The sequence below is a fragment of the Talpa occidentalis genome, unplaced genomic scaffold (assembly GCF_014898055.3).
Source record: "Talpa occidentalis isolate TD23 unplaced genomic scaffold, MPIMG_talOcc4v2.1 talOcc4.16, whole genome shotgun sequence".
NCBI lineage: Eukaryota > Metazoa > Chordata > Mammalia > Eulipotyphla > Talpidae > Talpa > Talpa occidentalis.
This window is the reverse complement of record NW_023601653.1, coordinates 71,375,574-71,398,273: the sequence shown is the minus strand read 5'-3', so window position 1 is coordinate 71,398,273 and position 22,700 is coordinate 71,375,574. Positions and strand designations below refer to the sequence as shown.

At 37.0% G+C, this 22,700-nt stretch overlaps 1 protein-coding gene and 1 pseudogene across 3 annotated transcripts in view; both read right to left on the bottom strand.

Annotated features, from left to right (window-relative positions):
• The window catches only part of CUNH12orf4 (chromosome unknown C12orf4 homolog), a 52,183-nt gene that overhangs the window by 9,781 nt on the left and 19,702 nt on the right, over window positions 1-22,700 (bottom strand). The window contains exons 1-10 of one of the 3 annotated variants that reach the window (XM_037514521.2): window positions 22,522-22,663; window positions 20,667-20,869; window positions 19,259-19,404; window positions 14,647-14,828; window positions 10,964-11,063; window positions 10,743-10,864; window positions 9,474-9,580; window positions 8,625-8,822; window positions 7,278-7,406; window positions 1,979-2,053 (exon numbers count right to left, since the gene is read on the bottom strand). In XM_037514521.2, the coding sequence (XP_037370418.1) occupies window positions 1,979-2,053; window positions 7,278-7,406; window positions 8,625-8,822; window positions 9,474-9,580; window positions 10,743-10,864; window positions 10,964-11,063; window positions 14,647-14,828; window positions 19,259-19,404; window positions 20,667-20,844 (1,237 nt within the window). In that variant the 5' untranslated portion in view covers window positions 20,845-20,869; window positions 22,522-22,663. Of the gene's footprint in view, window positions 1-1,978; window positions 2,054-7,277; window positions 7,407-8,624; window positions 8,823-9,473; window positions 9,581-10,742; window positions 10,865-10,963; window positions 11,064-14,646; window positions 14,829-19,258; window positions 19,405-19,702; window positions 19,736-20,666; window positions 20,870-22,521; window positions 22,664-22,700 lie in introns of those variants that run through there. The other 2 variants (XM_054696514.1, XM_054696513.1) reach the window with 2 other exon arrangements.
• LOC119247814 (small nuclear ribonucleoprotein E-like) lies at window positions 7,709-8,055 on the bottom strand (annotated as a pseudogene).

The following is a 22,700-nucleotide window of genomic DNA, read 5'->3' as shown; positions in this document are numbered from 1 at the left end:
GCTGCAGCATTGAGAGGGGCTATGAGCCAGTAAGTAGTGAAGCGGGATGAGTTAATGAAGTAGCCAGGAGCTCCTCATCCCCAAACTGGCCCTGCTTTGTTTGACCTTAGTTGACTTGTCTTTCATCCTCACTGTACCCATCAGTAAAATGGGGGTCATGGAGCTGGGAGTAGTAATCAAAACAATATGATATAGCAGAAAAGGGGGTAGATTGGGTGTTAAGATCTGGTCTCCAGCACTTATTGGCTGAGTGTTCTTGGGCAAATCAATTCAACTAGATACTCTGTTGAATGTATGAAAAGGGATAAATAATGTCCGACTCCTTTCCTTGCAAAGTTGTTACAAGAATAAGATGATATAGGGGCCTCCCTGGTGGCGCAGGTGGTTTAGCGCAGTGCTGTGAAGCTGTCCTCGGCCTCTGCAGTGCCAGTTCGATCCCCGCTGGCCTCAGAGCAACCCACATGGCAAGCAGACCTCTCCTGTCTGGCCCACTGCTCCCCTCAGCAGTGTATTTTGTCAGTCTTCCTGTTCTGTTCCCTGCTCTATCTCTGGTGAATCCTCTCACCCTCCTGCACATCTGGCCTGTACCCCGGCTCTTGCATAAATAAAAAATAAATCTTTAAAAAAAAAAAGAATAAGACAATATAAACTGTAAATTCTCAGATAATGGTAAAGCAAACCTACAGCTTAAAAAAATATATACAAAACTGTTTTTTCTTTGCCACTTAAAACTTTAAAAAGAATTTGGAATTTGGAACTTTTTTTTTATCTCAAGTCAATTTCCTGGCTGTGTAGGAATCCTTTAACTAAATGGAAATTCAGATGCTATCAGACTAACTGAACAATTTAATATTCTTTATCTAGTCCAAACTTATGACATATCCTCCTGATTTGATGGTATAATGAGATACTAACTTCTAGACTTTTTCCAAAAAGGAGTAAAGAAGAAAATAAATGTTGCAACAAAGAGTTAAGTTTCAAAAAATCAGACATCAGTACCTCTGGAATAGATAGCAAGATTGGTACATTTTAAGAAAGTAGCAGAATATGGATGATCTAAATTATGGATCTATGAAGAGAAATACAATAAATCCTGTCTCAATGATGGTATTTTTAGATGGAGAGGAGGTTAGTTTCCTGTTCTACAGAGTAGAGGAAATGGCATTTGGTGATGTAATCCTGCTCTAACATTATCCACTAAGGTAGGGTATTTGAAGGTGGGAGGAAATTCGGAAGCTGATGACCACAAGCTAAGCCACTGGGACTGACAAGATGGATACCAGAAATGGGTATGCTATTTGCTTAGATTAGATGGGATGTGACCTACGTAGAAAATCTGGGGAAGGAAGTATGAGGAAACAACCTCGGTTATTTATGAAATGGCAAAAGTTACCATTCGTTCAACAAACTTTATGCTTATAAAGTAAATAAATAGACCTTCCTTGTATACCCTGTCTTACAAATACTGATAAGGATTATTACAATGTATTCAATCCAGAAGGGACTCAAGAGGCTAAATTTCTCACTGATAAGGAACATATTCAAGAATAATAAAGGGAATAAAAGAAATGAAAGCAACAATTTATGGGGAAATGGAAATAAGAAAGATTTTTAAGTCAGGTGACCCCTGTTTCTTCAAGTTCAACTGTTTAGATCTCAATGTACTACTGTTTCTATTTCTGAATAAAAAAATATTTCTTGGTTTATTTATTAAGAAACAATGTATAAAGGGTAAAATGTGAAATAACACATGATCAAATGCAACTTTTCTTTCATAGATCTAGAAAAAAGTCAGTACTAGTATAAGACTAAAGATTTAAAATGTAGAATAATTGTGAAAGTGTACTACAGAAACAATTTTGCTTCAAAGCGATGCACCACAAGCTTTCTGCAATGCATGCCCTAAGGACTTAGATTTCCAATCCATGATTTCCATGTTTGGAATTATAAGAAAATGACAGTTTAAAATAATACTTACCAGGTAAAATATTTAAATAGTTTCTATCCGCATTTTTAGTCTTATCATCATTTCCTCCATTTCGGTTTCCAGAATCTGGCCATAAGATAATACAACAAGAAAGAACACAACAACATAAGAAAACATATCAGTACCATTATTCCCAAGCAATCACAACAACAAAATTAAAGATCTCTAGGAGCCAGGCATTCTGATACATGCTTTACATCAATCAGCTCCTTTAGTTCTTATTAAACCCCTAAAACCATAACTTTATGATTTTAGTACTTAAGAGATAAGTACTACTACTATCTTCATTTTACACATGAGGAAACAGAGGCTTAGACAGGCTAATTAAAGTAACCAAGAATGGATAGATAGGTGGTGAAACTAGGTCTTCAACTCACATACTCAGATTTCCAATCCTATGATCTTAACCACATTACACCTGCCAATATCCTATTTTTCATCTGGGAGGTTCAGGATACTAAATTAACTACTCATAAAATACCTTCATTAGATAGCTGTCGTGCGGCCATCTTTATTTTTAGAATCTGAGTCACTGTTGTTGATATTAACTTGTTCAGGACTACAAACAAATGGCTAGTAACACCAGGAATCACTTGAAATTTAGCCCACTTCTGAAATTTGTTACTTCTTGTCTGACAATTACATACAATTTATTTCAAACAGATATGAGAGTCTCTTTTAAATGAGATTTTTAAAAAAGATATTCCAAAGTTTTATCTTTTTAGAAGACATCATGTTATTTAGAAGCATAAATGTTTGGTGAAACAAGACACATCACAACTGATCATACATTATTACAGTTGAACATAAGTTATTTTGCATACATACATGTATTTCTAATAGAAGATACATCTGTACTATGGGTGTTTCTCAAATAACTAAAAATAGAACTACCCTAGGATCCAGCAGTTCCATCTGAAGCATAGGAAGTCATCAACCCCAGAGCTGTGTACACCACAATGTTTGTGGCAGCACTATTTATAATAGCTAAGATTTGGAAGAAGCTAAGTACCCGCTGATAGGAGAAGGCACAGAGAAGAGGGCATACTATTCAGTTAAAAGATGACATTTTGCCATTCAAAGAAAATGGAAAGAATTCAAGGGATTGTGTGAAGCAAAATTAATTAGAGAGACAAAGCAAATGCTGGATGATTTCACTTATGTGAGCAATACAAGGAAATAAAAGGGATGAACAGAGAAAATGAAATAAAAAACAGCATATGGACACTGATAGCTGGCCTGAGGTTACCAGAGGTGAAAAGGTGGGAGTAAGAATAGTGGGTGTAATGGATGGTGGTGGGTGCTTTGTTTTTTCCTTACAAAACAAAAATATTATTTTTAAAAATGATTGCTTTTTAAAATAATGACAAAAAATAGAAAATACACCTGATTTTTATAAGAATTCTATCAGAGCTCAAAAATGCAGAATAAGTATTAGCATTCCAAGTGGCTTTTTTTTTTTTTTTAAAGATTTATTTATTTATTTATACAAGCACTGGGTACAGTCAGAAGCATGGGAGGGTGAGAGAATTTACCAGAGCCAGAGCGGGGAGCAGAACAGGCAGACTGACGAAATACACTGCTGAGGGGTGCAGCGGGCACGGCAGGAGAGGTCTATAGCGCCATGTGGGACCCTCGCCAGCAGCCGGGGATCAAACCAGCACTGCAGAGCCTGCAGGCAGCTTCACAGCCCAGCGCTCAACCGCTGCGCCACCCGGGGAGGCCCCCAAATGGCTCTCTCTAAGAGACTATGTATTTATTCCAATAAAATAAGAAAATATTTTGGAACGGTTTTCATGATCAGAAAATCACTTGAAAATCGCCAAAACTTCAAATGAGTAAACTGCAAATGTCCAGGGGATATTACAGTTCAAAAATATTTAGCATAAAAATAACTTAATATTTTTATCTGGTGACTACTTTGACAACTTGATTTATAACATAACTTGTAAAAACATGTATTTTATAAATAAGGGACAGTGGAAGAAAGAGGCATTGAGAGAAGCTTCATGTTGCCAGGATCCATAATTAATGTAATGTAATTAACATAACAGCTTCTCATACAGAGCTATAATTGACAAGCTTTGAATTAATGTCATAGCACACTAAAAAAGAAGACTAACTTTATGTCCATGAGATATAAACAAACAGAATCCTTATTAAGTGAACAAGAGAGAAGAGTTCATAGTTCATCCACTTTCTCCCACTGTTTTCCCCCTTTCATGTTTTTTTTTTTTTTTAATAGAGGCATGTTTTTTATTTATTTATTTGTTTGTTTGTTTTGTTTATACATGCACTGGGTACAGTGAGAAGCGCGGGAGGGTGAGAGAATTCACCAGAGCCAGAGCGGGGAGCAGAGCAGGCAGAAGGACTGAAGGACACTGCTGAGGGGAGCAGCGGGCGGCAGGAGAGGTCTGCGCGCCATGTGGGACCCTCCTCCGGTGGCCGGGGAGCAGCCGGGGATTGAACCGGCACCGCAGAGGCCGCGGGCAGCTTCGCAACCCAGAGCTCGAGCAGCCGGGGATCGAACAGGCGCCGCAGAGGCCGCGGGCAGCTTCGCAACCCAGAGCTCAACCGCTGCGCCACCGGGGAGGCCCTCCCCCCTTTCATGTTTTAATGGTAATATCTTGTGATATTAAGAAGATGGCTATTTTTAATTTAAAAAATGTCTATTAAGTATGCACAAAACACACTCTTTTTGACTTTTCATCATGGACTGTAGAAATATAAAGATGCTAATCCAATAAATACAGTAAGGACAATGACGGAATGTCTTAGAATAAACAGGTACTTGCGCATCAGGATATAAACAAACAGAACAAATACATGGGCATCACAGGGGAGGGAAAGGCAGTATTTTCACAAAACTCTCCTAGAATGACATGCAGCTTCCTTTAAGAAAGTTGTCTTTTATAAACCTACTTGTTTCACTGACTCACTTAAACCACAAAATAGTTGCTTGACAAGAACAAAATAATACCATGATGTACAAGCATTGCCTTAACCGTATGTGGTTTAAAAACTTCCTGTCATTTACTGCACACTTTCTATCTCTCACAAATATACTTAGAATCCTCCTCCTTCTTCCACACCTGTCATGATCTCAATCTGCATGCTTTTAGTCACTACTAAGAATAAGGATAAAATGTTTCTGATCACTTCATTGCTAGTTTGAATGGGATGGCCGAAGAAAGTGTAGAAGGGTAAGAGGAACTTTCTAAAAGGCCTTTTGTTAAAATCTATTTCCATTTTGATTTTCTAACACTTAATCTGGCTCTGTCATAACATGCATTTGCCACAGCAAAGTCATAGTCACCTTTAGTGGGACTATCAACTGCTGGAGCTACTATCAGAGCAGTTGCTGACACTATCAAAATGATAAATAAATATATGTGCTCTTAAGCCCAGAAATTTCCCTTAGGGATCTAGTCTATAGCTATGTGTACCCACATACATATACACTGACATATGTGCAAGGTTATAAGGTTATTCATGCATTATTACTTACAGTAGCAAAAACTTTAGAACAGATTATATGTCTATCAATAAAATACTGACTAATAATGGGACATCCTGCAATAGATGACTAAGCAGCAGTAAAAGATGAGAGGGTGCCCTTTATGTACTGATGTGAAATGGTCTTCAAGATAATCTAATTAGTTTAAAAAACAGAGTACAGTAAAGGGTGCAAAGGGGAAAGACTGCCCACATACATGTGCTCACATATGCAGAAACTTATGTCAGGAAAGGTACAGATGAGATACCATTGGCTACCTCAGGAGTGGGAAATTAGATATCTGGGGGACAGAGTGATGAAGACTTTCACTGTATGCTCTTTTATGCAGTTTGAATTGTGAGTCTTGAGAATGTTTTACTTGTTTAAGAAATTATTAAAAACCAAAATGTCTTTTTAGCATCTGTTGAATAAATAAGGAAACAACAGTGAATGCCAATCAAGTTAAGTCTAAATACATCCTAGCAATAAGAGAAAGGGAGGGATTCTACAATTTACAGGAGGATAGAGGACAAAGACACCAGGCAAAGTTATAACAATATCTCTTTGCTTAATACAAAACACAAAAGATATGAGCCAAAAGTACTGAGATGGTTTGTTTTAAACACTACAGTTACAAAACAAACAAAAGACACCCAGGAGGGAATTTAAAGGTGTGACTAGCCACAATTTTAAAGCTTGCCATATTCTGTTTCCTGAGCAAGACCATCAAGTTTTCACAAAAAATAATAAAATAATGTGTATTTATTCAAGACAGATAAGAGCATGTATTGTGATTTTATGTCTGTGACACAAAATGAAATGTCAGAAAATATTTTTAAATGAATATTACTCTTATATTTAGCTCCTAACTAAAAAAAAAAAACAAAAAACTATGGCTCTGATTTAATTTATAAAGTACTTGTTTAAGCTTTCATTATTTTAATTAAACACAGAATTATGCTTTGAGCAGGATTTTTTTCTTTCACGTATGTCTTTCCTTAAGTTTCTCTCTGTACATATAGAAAACGTCTAAAGAGAGAGGCCACAAACTTTTTCCATAGCTTTAAAAACATTTTCCAGAAATTTACTAAAAAATTAGAAAGAATGTTTATATTGTGGATAAATATAGAAAAATCAATTATTCAAAGAAATAGCAAATTTTTGAAGGAACAACTACAAACAATTGATTTCATGATACTTCAGCAAATCAAAGATGGAACACAGAAAATGGTTGTACTTTGCGCTACCATGTCCTCTCACTTCAATACTCTATAATGATAATGATATTCACTTTGGAGCTATATCACTTAGATTAGAGATCAGTAACTTTCCACAAGAGCCAACTTCCAGAACAACTATGGAATTAAAATTTAAAGGCAAAAAAGACAAAACTAACAGCCAAACGATTAACTGGAGGCATTCATTAGGGGAGGGAGAGGGAAGAACACAAGAGTCCATGGTGACGGTTCACAGGTATCTTGGTGGTGGTGATTTTACAGGGACAACACCCAAGAAGAGAAATCAAACACTGTATCAAATGAACAATGATGTAAAAATATATAAATTAATAAGCAGAAAAAATTTAAAGGCAGCTAAGGACCTTGAGCAAAACCATACAAGAAAGGAAATAACAGAATTTATCGGGCTTCTGAGATCTTGACTTTCGCTCTTAATTTCCTTCTTCCATCTTTCCACCCACACAACTTTCTGTATTTTAAAGACAACCCTTATGCTAAATTAGAGTGCTTAGAGAAGAGTGAAAGTAAAATTTTGTAAAATTTGAGTGTGACTCACCATTTGTGTCTTTCACCTTACTCCTACGCTGGGTTCTGGCATAAAGAACCACCTGCTGGACGATTTCCAGTTGCTCTTCAATTCGGGGAAAATGGAAGTCAGTGCATTCCTGGCAAACTGTGGCAAAATCTAAGAGACCCAGAAGATTTACAAACTTCTAGTGGTGAAAAGTGAAATACTAAGTATATACTTATTAGACAATGAGTTCTAGTATAAATAGAATATTTAAGATTCCCTAGTATGATTTCTTATATTTGTCCTTTTAATAAGTTAGGATACAGCAATTTTTTTTCTAAATAAAAACAATTCCACAGAATTTATTACCATCTGGTAATAACATAAGGGTAATCAAAACAATAAGAACAAATGTTTCAGAACTATCTTCCCAACAAAGAACAGGTAAAAAAAGCTAAATGCATTAGCTTCTCAACCATTCCTCACTTGATTGATCATTTTAGTTGGAGACACTTTGGAGCAGAGTAATGTTATCGCCTTTCAGCATGATCGAACCCAGTTGTTTTCTTGACTTTGTTTTAGAATGAATCTCTTCTGCATCATCTAATATGAGGTTCATATACTAATCAAAACCAATGATACAGCCCTTTATCTGCATATTCACTTGCTCATAAAGCCACACCTGAATCCGAGGTCGATTCTGCAAGTATCTGAAGATGAGGTTGATGGGTTGCACCATCACCTTCTGCACTTTCTGACCCTGGCCTTGGTACGCCATGGTGGAAGCTCACAAAGACCACACTCAGGATACAGCAATTTTGATTAAAAAACTTAACCTCTCAATCACTCAAAAGAGTAGATAATTAATAGACAGGGAAATTTTAATATAATTCAAGACTTTGTTAAATAGTAGATACTGTGATCATAATCCCAAAAGTGCTACAAAATACAATTAGAGTCTTATATTTATGATAGGAAATAAACTATTCATGTATTTTTAAAAATAGTTCAACATTTCAACACATTTTTATATATTCAAAAATTTTCAGGTTATCATAAAAAAAAAATAATAAATGAACTAAAATTCACTGAACCAGGATCTGTTTTTAAATTGAAACATACATTTATGTCATGAGTATTCTTTTTTAAATCTTAAAACAAAGATCCTGTAAGAGTATTATTTATAACATAAAAAAATCATAAGAATTAAATATCCTGAAGCATTCTATCCATGCTGACGTATGAAACAAAAGTAAGCCTGCTATGGCCAAGTAAATGTGCTACTGGTCTACTGGGGTGACCAAGAATATTTGAGTTTTTCCATAAAACCTTTGTAAGAATGATATTACAAGGAGAAATTTAAAGAAATAACTATGTATGATGTTAACTTACCTCTTTTAATACCACTATATGAATTGATTCGATTATCTACGAGTAAAACCAGGCCACAGAGAGATGTGGAATAAAGCGAGAGTGCTGTCTGGAGTCGGTGGAGTTTCACACCACTTCGATGATTTCTTTTGTGCTTACAGAAGTCCAGCATATCTGCTCGCAGTAATCTCAAATTATGCATGGTCTTCAACTGGGCTCCTATGAGGGGAGGCAATGGACCCAGAAAGATGCTTAGACAGCTGCAGAAATCTTGTATAAACGGGGGGAGGGGCCTCCCTGGTGGCACAAGAGGTTAAGATGCAACCTATGAAGCTAACCACAGCCACTGCAGCATGAGTTTGATTCCCGGCCAGGGGGGCTACCCACATGGTGCAGCAGACCTCTCCTGAATTGCTCGCTGCTCCCCTCAGCAGTGTATTTCAGTCAATCTGCCTGTTCTGTTACCTACTCTGTCTCTGGTGAATACTCTCACACATCCCCACCTCTGGCCTGTACCCCAGCTCTCGTATACATCAAAATAAAATAAATCCTTAAAAAAAAAAGAAATCTTGCATAAAAGGGGTGCAAATCTTAATGGTAAGAATCCAGAGCACCCTACACTATAAATAATTAAAAATGGGTGTTGAGATATTCCATTTTAATAACTGATAGTATTCAATCTTTCTATTTGCAAAAAATAACAAAGTTAAAATAGAAAAGCTAAGCCAACAAACAACAGGTTTTCTTGGAGCAGGACATAATTTGGGAATAAAAATAATTACATTCTACTTATAGGCTAGGATTTTTCTCTTATGGCATAAAGAATTTCACAAGTTAGATAAATTAAGAAGGCAAAAAAGTAATACTTACCTAAGTGAATGGTAAAGCTTTCTTCTAACTTTCTCTGTTCCTCATAAATCCTTCCATTTGCTTCTACAGATTCTCTGAATTGACTTGGCTGAACTTTAATTTCCTCACTGAAATTAATAAAATTATGGATATTTTTTCTGTTTGTTAAAAAATTTTCTTCAAGAGTGCTTTATCAAGAGAAAAACTAAAGAGCTGAAAACAGCATTTAATTTATTCCTAAACTCATCTTTTATCCATGGTGATTAGTAGGATCATGAACAATAGTAAGTTCTAAAACTCCCACTTATTCTTTCATTTCCTCACAGTTAAGTAATGCATATTATTCTTTTCAGTCATTAAAATATCAATTTATATATTGCCATTTAATAGTTCTAATGGCCTGTAAGAATAATTAAATGACATGACTCACATTACTTTAAAATAACATATTTTAAAAAATACATCCTATACCGGGGCTGGCTCTAGCAAAAACAGAAAATAGACAAAGTGACAGAAATGATATTAAATAGTCAAATGAAAAGGAATTATTAAAAAAGATGTTCATTTTGATATAGTTACATCGTCTATTGTTTTAAACCATTTCCTGTCTTCCTGCCCCTACCCCCCACCATTCTCCTCCGTAGGAAGATTTCTCTCTTTGCTCTACTCTGTTCTTGAATTTTCTAAAAAGATTTCCCATGGAGGCACTATAATTGTCCAATTGTTCATTTCAAATTTCACAGTATGCAGTGGATAATGTAACTCTATAACAGTAATCCATTCCCCTGACTAAATTTTTGGAGTTAATAAAGCTGACTTCATTAGTAAATATGACAAATGTAACCTAAAAATAAGCTTAAATCAATAAAATATCCTACTTCAGGGTGTAGAAAGCCATAAGAGAACATTTTTCCATTGTAATAACAAGAAAAAGCCAGATAATCATCACTTTCCTAGAGCCCATGAAAGATTTGAGGTGACAAGCAAACTAATGAAATATTTTCTTTTTTTTTTAAGATTTATTTATTTATACAAGAATTGGGGTACAGGTCAGAGGGGCGGGAAGGTGAAAGAAAGAGCAAGTGGGGAGTAGAACAGGCAGATGGATCGAAGATAAATAATCCACATACAGTCTGTAACGTAAAAAGCCTTAAAAGAAGCACAAAATTATCTTGAATTTTCATTGGGAATTTAAAAATACCTTCAACTAAAAAGGTTCAACTTTGCACTAAATATGAAGTATTACTAACAATGAGCTTTCATGCAGTAAGAACAATGTTTGGTTAATACCTGAGGGAGCTATTGTTGGGATTTTTTAGGTCTTGATGAAGTTTTATCACCCATTCCTGATACTCCTGCTTTTGGATGGCAGTTGATTGTTTTAATTCATTAGACCATTTATTTTCTAAGTCCTAAAAAGAGACAGTATACCCTCCAGTTACTTTTCTTACAAAAATGATAGGTAAAAGAAAACATAACTGCAAACCTAAAAGTCACTGTACTTGACTTGCCTGCTGAGATTCAAAATGTTGAGCGGCCAATGAATTTACATCTTGATCTGTCAATGATTTCCCCAATTCCTGCATCACTTTTTCCATTTCAATACCCTGTCTAAAACATAAATAAGCAAATCAGGTATTCATCAACTAGAAGCTGCCAATTAACTATTAAGACTCGAACTGATATTAAGTGCACAAAGTTGATTTAAATAAATAGCCCTTAAAATGAATTTATACTTTTTAAATAAGAACTGGTTAAGATATATATGATAAAACAAATTTTTTTACTATACATTTATACATTTCTATGTATACCTTCAATACCATTTAGTCCCCACTGACCTCATTAACTTTTTAATAACTACTAAATCAGATAAAGATAATACTTCCAAGTAAGGTTTTCATTTAATTTACTATAGAAATGATCATTGACAACATAGTCTTATAATTTAAAACGGATATAACTGCTAAACATTGACTAGCTTAGATATGCATAATTAATATTTTACAATACACATGTTCCCTCTAGTGGATAAAAGGTATCATTGCTATTTTGAGTTTAAAAGAAATCTGGTTTGCTTAAACAGTACATTTCCAGTGAGGAAAACTACATTTCAGCAAATAAAATTTCACTAACCTTTATTTCACCTTAAATGCAAATACCAAGTAGTCAGTTATACAGTTAATGACACAAATTAAGCATTTTCTATGATTAAGATAAAAATTATACTACATCTCAGATGAAATACTAACTACATATTGACTCAATATGTCAAGCATGACAATTCTATAACCTTAAGACACTTAAGAAAAACAATCATTATAATTATATTAACGCTGTGCTAAGGAACTATAAAATGTAAAATGCCTTTTTAAAACTGTAAAATGGCATTAAAAGGAGAAACTTGAAAAATGAGTCATTTCTGCTCATGAATTGGATATATTAATTTAAGCACCAAAATTCTGGATGAATTTCCACAGATGCAAGTGAATTACACCTTACCTTAAATCATACTATTCACCTTCACAATAAATATTACCTACATTAAGTTGAACATAGTTCACTTTTCCTTTTAAGCTAAAGCTAGCAGTTTGGACATGTGAAAAATAAACTACAAACTATTTTTAAAGTAAAGCATTCAAATATTGCTTATAAGTTCAGGGGCAAAAAAGCAAAGCTCCATCAAAAAATATAACAAAAGAGGGCTTCCCTGGTGGCGCAGCGGTTGAGCGCTGGGTTGCGAAGCTGCCCGCAGCCTCTGCGGCACTGGTTCGATCCCCGGCTGCTCCCCGGCTACCAGAGGAGGGTCCCACATGGCGCGCAGACCTCTCCTGCCGCCTGCTGCTCCCCTCGGCAGTGTGCTTCGGTCCTTCTGCCTGCCCTGCTCCCCGCTCTGGCTCTGGTGAATTCTCTCACCCTCCCGCACTTCTGACTGTACCCAGTGCATGTATAAATAAATAAATAAATAAATAAATAAATAAATCTTTAAAAAAAAAATATATAACAAAAGAACATTTCAAAATATAAACCAAAGCAAACCCCTACTGAAAAACAACCCCAAGACAGAAAAAAGACCCATAAAGTACTGGTAAGTGCAAATAATTAATCAGTAAATTAATTCATCTTCCCAAAGGGTAAAACGTTGTATGGAAAGGAAATATTCTTCTTATTTAAAAAAAAGAACAATTACGGAATACTGATGGCCAGATATGGGGTTTTCTGGTAGGTGCAGTAAGTGGGCCCCAACTTAGAGTAGTTTATCAGTAGAATGAAAGGACTAGTAATGGCAGTAGATGTGAAGTACATATCCAAGCTGGTAATTTATTAATAAACCTAAGCAGACAAAACTAATGTAGTCCCTGAAAATCTGGGATCCAAGAACAGATTCAGAATGAGTTGAAGGTAATGTAGTTTAAGCCTTAGTAGGAAGAAATCAAGCAAATGAAGTCCAACAAAAGGTAAGTAATCAATAGTATGTGATCAAATTTCTATATATTTTAAAACCTCTAGTTTTTCATTTTTAGTTTAAATATATATTCACAAATTTATTGGCTATCTAATAAAGAACTAGAAAAATATCAAATTTTTGTCTTCTCTAGGGACAGCTTCAACTATTTACCTGGCAGCAACTACTCATATTTTAGGTAGTCCATCTAGACAGAAATAAACCATCTCAGTACAATTAATCAGCAAACTCAAACCCATAAAGAGTGAGAAATGCCTCAAAACATGTCCTTTTTGAAACAGATAGTTCTACTATTTTACTAGATTTGAGAATAAAAGGTACAGGGAAGTAGGAGAATTGTAATAAAAATGCATAAACCTATGTAATTTAATAAAAATGCCCATGTGGTACACATTCCTTATGAGAAAAGGTTAAATCTAACTGCTTATGATTTTTGTGTTTTAAATTTTTTTAACTATGACAGCCCTCAAAATAACTGATTATTCTCATCTTGCTCATTCCAGTGTTTTCCAATATGAAGTTAATCAGAGCAAGCCCACACATCATTTTAAAATCAATTATTTTAAAATTAACTCAAGTCACAAAAAAAAATGATTTAGTGCTAATATACTCATGATCAAGGAAATTTACAAAACAACACTAAAAACATTATCGTAAGGTCACATAAGCCTAAAGTCTTTTAATGTTTTTAAGGTAATAAATATCATTAGACTCTTCTAATGCATGTCCTGGATTATTTTAAAATTTATAGAATTACTAGGAAAACATTCTGGGAAGTTATAAATACCACCAGCAATATTTACTTTCTCTGAAGAAAAATAATCACAAAAGCATTGTTGTATGAAGCAATCCATACTGAATGAATTTAAATCTAATTAAAATTAGGAAAAACAAACTGTCATTTTTTCCCATTGTAAATAAACTTACAAAATGGACTTAGTTACAGAAGGATTTTAAATAGGTTCAGAATAGGGAGACAGCATGGTATAATGGTTAAGAGATTTGGTTTCAAATTCCAGCTTGTCCTTAGACAAATCACCTATTTAAGCCTCAGTTTCCTCATCTGTAAAATGGGGATGATGATCACAGTAAAAGGTGGTAAAGATCAAATGAGATAGGGCATCTGTTATATATTGCATGTCTGGGTCCCCCCAAATCCATATGTTAAGATCCTAACCCCAAGTGTGACAGTATTTGGAGGGGGGACACAAAGGTAGAGCCTGCATGATAGAATTAGTGTTTACAGGAAGAGATGCAAAAGCTTTCTCTTGACTAGAGAAGCACACAACGAGGAAGAGCCAGGTGAGCACACATGGAGATGGCACTGTCTCAAGGCCTGAGTGGATCCTCGCCAGACACCAAATCTGCTGGCACCCTGACTTGGGATTACCCAGTTTCCAGAACTGTGAGAAATACATTTCTGTTGCTAAGCACTTTGTATAGTGCCTGGAACAAAGTAAACCTTCAAGAAGTAAGCTATTCTTCCTATTAGAAATAAGAATACAAAAACCTACCATAATTTATTTAGGTAAGACAATTGACATATATGCCTATGAGGACCTTCCCAGTACATATTACAGATTTAAACACACAAGACAATTTCTAATATTAAAGATTTTTTTCTATTTTATTCTTCACTCTTATAAAAAATGAAAACAAGTTGTTCTGCAGACTATCACATTTGACAATGTAACACTAAATTATGATAATGCAAGAAATTTGAAATACCTCTCTCGTAATTTTTTCAGCTCCACATCTCTTTCACTGATCAGTTCTGAGATACTAACAAAGTAATTATGTTCCAGATTGAGGAGCGTTTCAGAGGCGGGAGAATGGATTAGGTCATGGTACACATCTGCAAAATCTTCATCCCAGCTCGGTTCTTCAGGCCTTGCATGCTCTAATGTGGTCTGCAAGATGATACATAGACATTCTTCAAACATGGGATAGTGTTTTTATCTAACACTCTACTAAAAATTATATACATTATGATTCCATCTTTGTATATCAGACAATGACAGAAACACCATCTGTTTATAGATCTGTGTGTACCAATGGATTGCATAGAATTACCTGAGTATACAAAATATGGGAAGATATAAACTAACTTGTTAATACGGAGGCAGGGATCCAGGGGAGGTACTAATGTAGCAGAAGGGAAAGTTATCAGGACACTGGGATTTCCGATACTATTTTCATATTTAAAGTATTAATTATATCATCAAAGAAGAGTTTTACATTTCTAAAAAACAGGCCCTGTATGTATACAATGAGATTACCTATGTGGTTACTGTGCAGTGATGCACTGACCTTGAAACCCCATGCATGACCAGGATTTTATAACAAGAGATACATGGTAATTTTCTTGATCTTTCCCAGTACCTGCTTTCTTTTTAAAATGCAAGCATGTTTTTAACAATATGAAAATAGTAGCTACCAAAATGACAAAGGGACTTAGAAAACACTGACAAAAACACAGTGGGAAGCAAAATAGGAATACCCTCAGCACACACACAGGTACATCTGGGGAAGTGCAGATGCGGGTTCCAAGGACATGGTACATGGCAGCACATCAATACACACAGGGCTTTACAGGCGAGAGAAACTGATAAGCTGAGAAGTTCCCTGCCAAAGGTCATATAATTTAATGGAAAATGTGGAAATTACACAAAGATTTCAAAGTTTTTTTCCCCTACTATTGATCTCTGCAGTCACCAGTAAAAAAAATGACAATTCTTTCCTTTTCTTATCAATAAAAATATTAAAAACTGGAATCTTATCACATGACTCAGAAATAATTTACCTTAAAAATAAAACAAATGAGGCCTCCCTGGTGGCACAAGGGGTTAAGACACAACCTATGGAGCTGTCCGCAGCCACTGCAGCATGAGTTCGATCCGACTGGCCAGGGAGCTATCCACATCGTGCAGCAGACCTCTCCTGACTCGCCCGCTGTTCCCCTCAATAGTGTACTTAGGTCAATCTGCCTGTTCTGTTTCCCACTCTGTCTCTGGTGAATCCTCTCATTCTCCCCCGCACCGCCACCGACACCTCTGGCCTGTACCCCAGCTCTTATATGCATGAATAAATAAATCTTTTAAAAAATAAAACAAATGGGCCTCCCCGGTGGCACAGTGGTTGAGCGCTGGGATGTGAAGCTGCGCGCAGCCTCTGCAGCGCTGGTTTGATCCCCGGCTGCTCCCCGGCCACTGGAGGAGGGTCCCACAAGGCGCGCAGACCTCTCCTTGCCGCCCGCTGCTCCCCTCAGCAGTGTACTTCGGTCCTTCTGCCTGTTCTACTCCCCGCTCTGGCTCTGGTGAATTCTCTCACCCTCCCGCGCTTCTGACTGTACCCAGTGCTTGTATAAATAAATAATCTTTAAAAAAAAAAATAAAACAAATGGTTAAATCACAGAAATAGGTATCTTTTCTTTTTTGTAAATTGTTAACCTTTTCTTCTTACTTTATTTCACTTATACGTCAATCAATTGCCAGATCAGGAGGGAAGAGGTTAGGAAGGCGAGCTGAAATAAGAACATGAACTTCACTGACTCTAGGCCTCTGAAAACCTGAAACCATGCTGCTCTTCCTCGAGACCTGGCTCTGCTCTTGGAATTATAATCAGTCAAAGGGATTTAAGCTCTGTTCAAAATTCACTTCAGGTTCAAGATGAAACTTTGTTGTAAGGAATCAATGTGTTTGAAAGTCAGTGTGTTTGAAAGTGAGATCATTGCAATCTGCTTTAGCCATACATAATACCAGAGATTCAGTAACCCCACCAACCAGATCAGCTAACCATAATAATTTGCAGCATCAATTAAACTGAGCTTATGAAGCTACCTACATGAGAAGCATTAGGTTTTCCTTGACCTAACTCATGCCATTCTCTCAAGAGAGCTGATACTAGAAAGGGGAATGTGAAGGCTGAGACAAATGAGATGTTGAGTAAGAACCTGCAGAAAAAAACTATTCTCTGTCCGTACTATTACTTTTCCTCCTCGACTTTCAAACACAAAGCTCAGCTCCTTTGAGGCTCAAACCATTTGGCACATCTAATAATCACATCCACTGTTTTCTTATAAATCTACCTGCCGGGCCTCCCAGGTGGCACAAGGGGTTAAGACGCAACCTATGAAGCTGTCTGCAGCAAAAGTTCGATCCCTGGCCTGCCAGGGAGTAACCCACATGGCACAGCAGACCTCTCCTGTCTCGCTCACTGCTCCCCTGCAGTGTATTTCAATCTGCCTATTCTGTTCCCCATTCTGTCTCTGGTGAGAGAGACAGACCTACACCTCTGGCCTGTATCCCAGCTCTTGTATACATAAATGAATCTTAAAAAAAAACCAAAAACACAAATCTACCTGCCATTTACTCTCATTTAAAACTTTGGCGCTGAATCGAAAGACTTTCTCTCTGTTCCACATCCTGTCATTGACCTGGATCCCTTGGATGTCCACATGGATAGGCCATGTGATGCCCTGCCTTCTTACTTTCCTGAGCGCAATATCATTAATAGTTTTCCACTCTACCTCAGTCACCCATTCCATATCATCCCCATGAACAGCTTAACCAGAAAAATTCATTCAGTCTCTGACTGTAACCCTCAACCAAGACTTCACATTGTACTCCAAGGCAATTGATTCTTTAACCTCATCACAACCTGTCCTCCACAGATCCTTCTATTTTGTCACATTTTACCAGCCATGAACTCATACCCCACTTTACTTTGTTCCTATGTCTCTTATTTCCCAGGATCCAGCCTTCAACCACTGTCTTCCCAAAATCCTCACTCCCTGAATGGGTATCCTTTCTCTTGTCTACCTAGCAGAACCCTAATCATATTCTTCTTCTTTATGCTTGCAGTCAGGCAGTACAGAGCTGCAGCATAAAAATTCAAAGGTTGGGCCTCCCCTGGTGGCACAGCGGTTAAGGGCTGGGCTGTGAAGCTGCCCTCAGCCTCTGCAGAGCCGGTTCGATCCCTGGCCACCAGCGAGGGTCCCACATGGCGTGACAGACCTCTCCTGCCATGCCCGCTGCTCCCCTCAGCAGTGTACTTTGGTCCTTCTGCCTGTTCTGTTCCCCGCTCTGGCTCTGGTGAATCCTCTCACCCTCCCATGCTTCTGGCTGTACCCAATGCTTGTATAAATAAATAAATCTTTAAAAAAAAAAATCACAAAGGTCTAAAGTTTATGGCAGCAGATTGGGGCCACCCAACCTTACGTTTCAATGACACCTAATAATGCTACTTTTCTCTGGTCAGTTCTCTCCTCAAACAGCCAGCTATGGCATTAGTCCCCCCACCACATCTGAACAAAAGTCATGTGTGGATGAAATGGATCAAAAGTATCCATTTCCAGCTGTAAAACAGATTAGTTATGGACATGTACAGCATGACAAGTATATAAATAATAATACTGTATGTTTGAAAGTTGTATGTTTGAAAGTTGCCTATCACATATACACATTTTGTCATTATGGTAATGGATGTTAACTAGACTTATAGAAGTATTATGTTGCACATCTGAAGCTAATGTTATTTGTCAATTATAGCTTAATTCAAAAAAAAGAACTTGGGCCTCCCTGGGGGTGCAGGCTGTTGAGCATGCACTGTGAAGCTGTCCACAACCTCTTCAGCACAGGTTCAATCCCAGCCGGCTAGGGAGAAACCCACATGGCGCAGCAGACCTCTCCTGTCTTGCCCGCTGCTCCCCTCAGCAGTGTATTTCATCAGTCTGCTGGGTTTGTTCCCTGCTCTGTCTCTGGTGAATCCTCTCACCATCCCGCACATCTATACCCTGGTTCTTGTATAAATAAATAAATTTTTAAAAAATATTTACTTACTTATTTATCCAAGCACTGGGTACAGTCGGAAGCGCGGGAGGGTGAGAGAATTCACCAGAGCCAGAGCTGGGAACAGAACAGGCAGACGGACAAAATACACTGCTGAGGGGAGCAGCAGGCGGCAGGAGAGGTCTGCACGCCATGTGGATTGAACCGGTGCTGCAGAAGCTGCAAGCAGCATCGCAGCCCAGCGCTCAACCACTGTGCCACCAAGGAGGCCCTAGATATGCCCCTTAAAAAAAAAAAACCTCTCATTTTCTTACTTGACCATACTTTCCCCTACTTCTCATACATACAGTACAAAGGCAGTGCAAAAAAGTAGTGTGTCTTATATACTTATTCCCACATAGGAAGTAAGCACACAAGCAGCAACTTATACTGTATATTTCAGAATAAATTTTTGTATATAGAGAAAAAATTCTCAATTGATTTTAGTATCATTTTAGTAATTTAAAAATCCTCGTCTAAGTGCAGAATTACAATCTGATCTATTTTCTTACCTCAGCATAAGCTTTGGCCCATGTACTTGCCAGTTGATGTAAATCTACTTCACCAGATTTCACAGCTTCCAGGGATGCTTCAGCATCTCTGTCATAATCTTGGAGAGATTCTTCTTCTAGGAACTGACTGAGAGCTTCTTTCAAGTCTTTAACAGGGAAAACAAATAGTATCAATAAAATCCAGATGTAAATAGGAAACATTTTACCTAGCTAAGCAGGTAAAATGTGAAATTTTATTTTATCAAGTTATAACCTAACAGAATGTCTAATTAAAATAAAACCATTTTAGGAGATCATTTAACTAAATTCACAATTATTTTCATTATTACAGGTTATTGTATGGAGAATGATCAAAATTCGTAACTCTTATGTACAACCTTGAAACTAATTTTAAAATAAATGTTAATTTCCTAAACCTGATTCTTAAATTTGAAGAAAACTTACAGATTTTGAGAGGCATCAGGTTATCGTATTGAAAGTTTCATATGGATATCTGTTAAATTAGAATTTGAAAGAAAAGTGGACTTAACATATTAAAACTGATTTAATTCAGATTCCTTGTATCTAACCTTGTATGATTTAACATATTCTCAACTTAAAAGTTTTCCTCATCTGTGAGATAGAACACAGACCTTTTATGATGGTTTAATACAAATGACTTTATGGAATTAACTTAGGCCAACAAATATTATTCAAGATTACTATTTCTCAGGAATGAAGACTAGATTATTTTATTTATTTATTTATTTATTTATTTTAAGATTTATTTTTATTTATTTATACAAGCCCTGGGTACAGTCAGAAGCGCGGGAGGGTGAGAGAATTCACCAGAGCCAGAGCGGGGAGCAGAGCAGGTACAAGGACCGAAGTACACTGCTGAGGGGAGCAGCGGGCGGCAGGAGAGGTCTGCGCTCCATGTGGGACCCTCCTCCGGTGGCCGGGGAGCAGCCAGGGATCGAACTGGTGCTGCAGAGACTGCGGGCAGCTTCGCAACCCAGCGCTCATCCGCTGCGCCACCGGGGAGGCCCAAGACTAGATTATTTTAAAAGGGCAATACAATTAGTAAAATAATCCTATACTACCCTAATTAATAATAGCTGAAATGCCTTACGAATCCACCCAACTCAAGTAGGAGGTTAAGAGCTCTAATCTAGACTATGTAACCAATTTTTCATTACATAATTTAATTTTTATACTAAACTGCTACTGCCTTATAAACAACTGTAAGGGTTATAGGAAAAAAACCCTGCATAAAACCAAGATCAGATAATCTTTTTATTCTGAAAGCAATTAAACACTTCGTATTTATGGCTGTTTCAAAAACTTCTTAGGTTTATGATATCAACATAAAACATCTATTAACAGAGACTAACAGAAAATAAAGTGGTATTTAAAAAATCGCTCCTACCTTTTTCTATAAAGCATGGTAAACCATGCAGCAGCATCAGACGTCCATGTAAATGACTAGCATTCTCCTGAACTGGAAATTTGAGGGGTACCCTCAGTTCTAAGCACTGACTTCCAACTTTAAATTTATATACAAATTCCCTCTCTCTGTTGCTGAATCTTTCTCTGTTTTTCTTCATCTTCTTTGGTAAGATTTCTATAAAACTAACAAAAAAAATGAAGCAGGTTATAATTCCATGAAAAACATTGTTTCATTATTGCAGCACCACTCCGAGATTTTACTTTTGTAAATCTGTGCCAATTATTCCAGATTTTCCTAAATTTACTCTTGCATTTTCAGCTTTGCGATGAAACAAACCTCTTCTTTTAAAAGTAAAGCAGTGTTTTAAAACCTCATTTAAGGAAAAAAATGCCCATAATATACATCCCCTAGGTAGTGTTCTCTAGAATAGGAAAATGACATGAGGAGAAGAGGGTTGTTATTGTTTTGCATTTTGAAAGGGCAGGTTTATTAGGAAAAGGAGAAAGAAAAAAGAGACACCTGCATAGCCACAGGCAGGCAGGAGAGCTACCAGAGAAAAGATCCTTAAGAAGTGAAAACAGGCGGGAAGATAAAGAGCAATTGACAGTTGAATACAAAACAAAACAAAAAGATCAGGGACCAAGAAGTGATCTAGGAGGTCTTAGAGGTTGTGGGTATGAAATCTGATTGGGGTGGAGAGAAGAGGAAAGATTTCCATGTGGGAAGAAGATAAAAAGAATATACAAAGTACAGGATACCCCATAGAGACAAAGTGGTCACTAGTCAGAAAGAAGATAACCAAATCAAATTAGTAAGAAGATCTATTTATGAGCCTTCTACCTGGACTCCCTGTCTCTAGGCTTTCTCCATCAGATCAGTTCTCATATTATTCTCTACACTGAAGCCATAGTAATCTTTCTAAAATGGCTATCTGATCATGTTATTTATTTACTTAAAACCCTTCTATGACATTCCATTGCTCTCAAGATAAAATTTAAACTTCTCAACCCAGTTTACAATGACCCTGTTTCTCTCTCCAAGCTCTTCTTAGAGCAGCTGCACCCTTCCTTCCCAACATGCAAATCCGCAAACTTTATTTTCCAGCCATACTCAACTTCTTTCAACACTAAATCCCTCTTTCTGCTCTTTTCTTGCCTAGAGCACTGTTAACAGTCTCTTCTTTCCTTAGCTAACAACTACTCGGTGTTCAGATCTCAGCTTGGATAGGAAACCTTTGAATTGATAGGTGTGTCATAAATATTAGTCAAATAATAAATCTGGAGCACCAGACAAACACAAGATGATCAATAAATTGAAGCTAGTAGCAATAAAAATATATAAAAAGTTACCTAAGAACATATCAGTAAAAAATGAAAACTTCAGGCTGATAACTCAATACACATGATGAAGACATAGGCAGTAAAGGAACATCATAGTAGAGAAATAAAAGTTACACAAATATGGGTGTACTTTCTATTCTTGTTTAGATTCAATATTTTCAATAAATAAAAAAAATTAGCTCTGGTTTCAACTGGTTTAGCATTTCGTGTTTCAACAAAATGATACTTTCATTTCCTCTAATCCCTTCCCTTGCTCATTTTTTTTTTTTTTAAGCAGGGGTAAAGTCAAGGAAGGACTTCCATGCTAAACTGGAGTTGGGGAAGAGGGTTGGATCGAACTCATAACCATCAGGGTGAAGGCTCTGAGGCTTAAACTGGGGAAAGGAAGTGCAGGCTGTAACCGAGAAGCACCAGCCAAGTGAGGGCAACAGCTCCTCCACTGGAAGGGAGGCTTCAGTCTAAAGCAGCTTCCTCGTTCTTGGTTCTGGGCTTACCTCTCCTAGGTCGTAAGTCCTGAGCAGCCCGCACACTCCCAGCTGTCAACCAGGAGCTGCGCAGGGAACATCAGCTGATTAGCCTCTTGTTACAGCCAACAGATCCGTTTCGGCAGATTCGACAAAACCTTTTCCTTATTTCTCGCACCTTATAGAAAGTACCTCCATCTGAGCGCCCC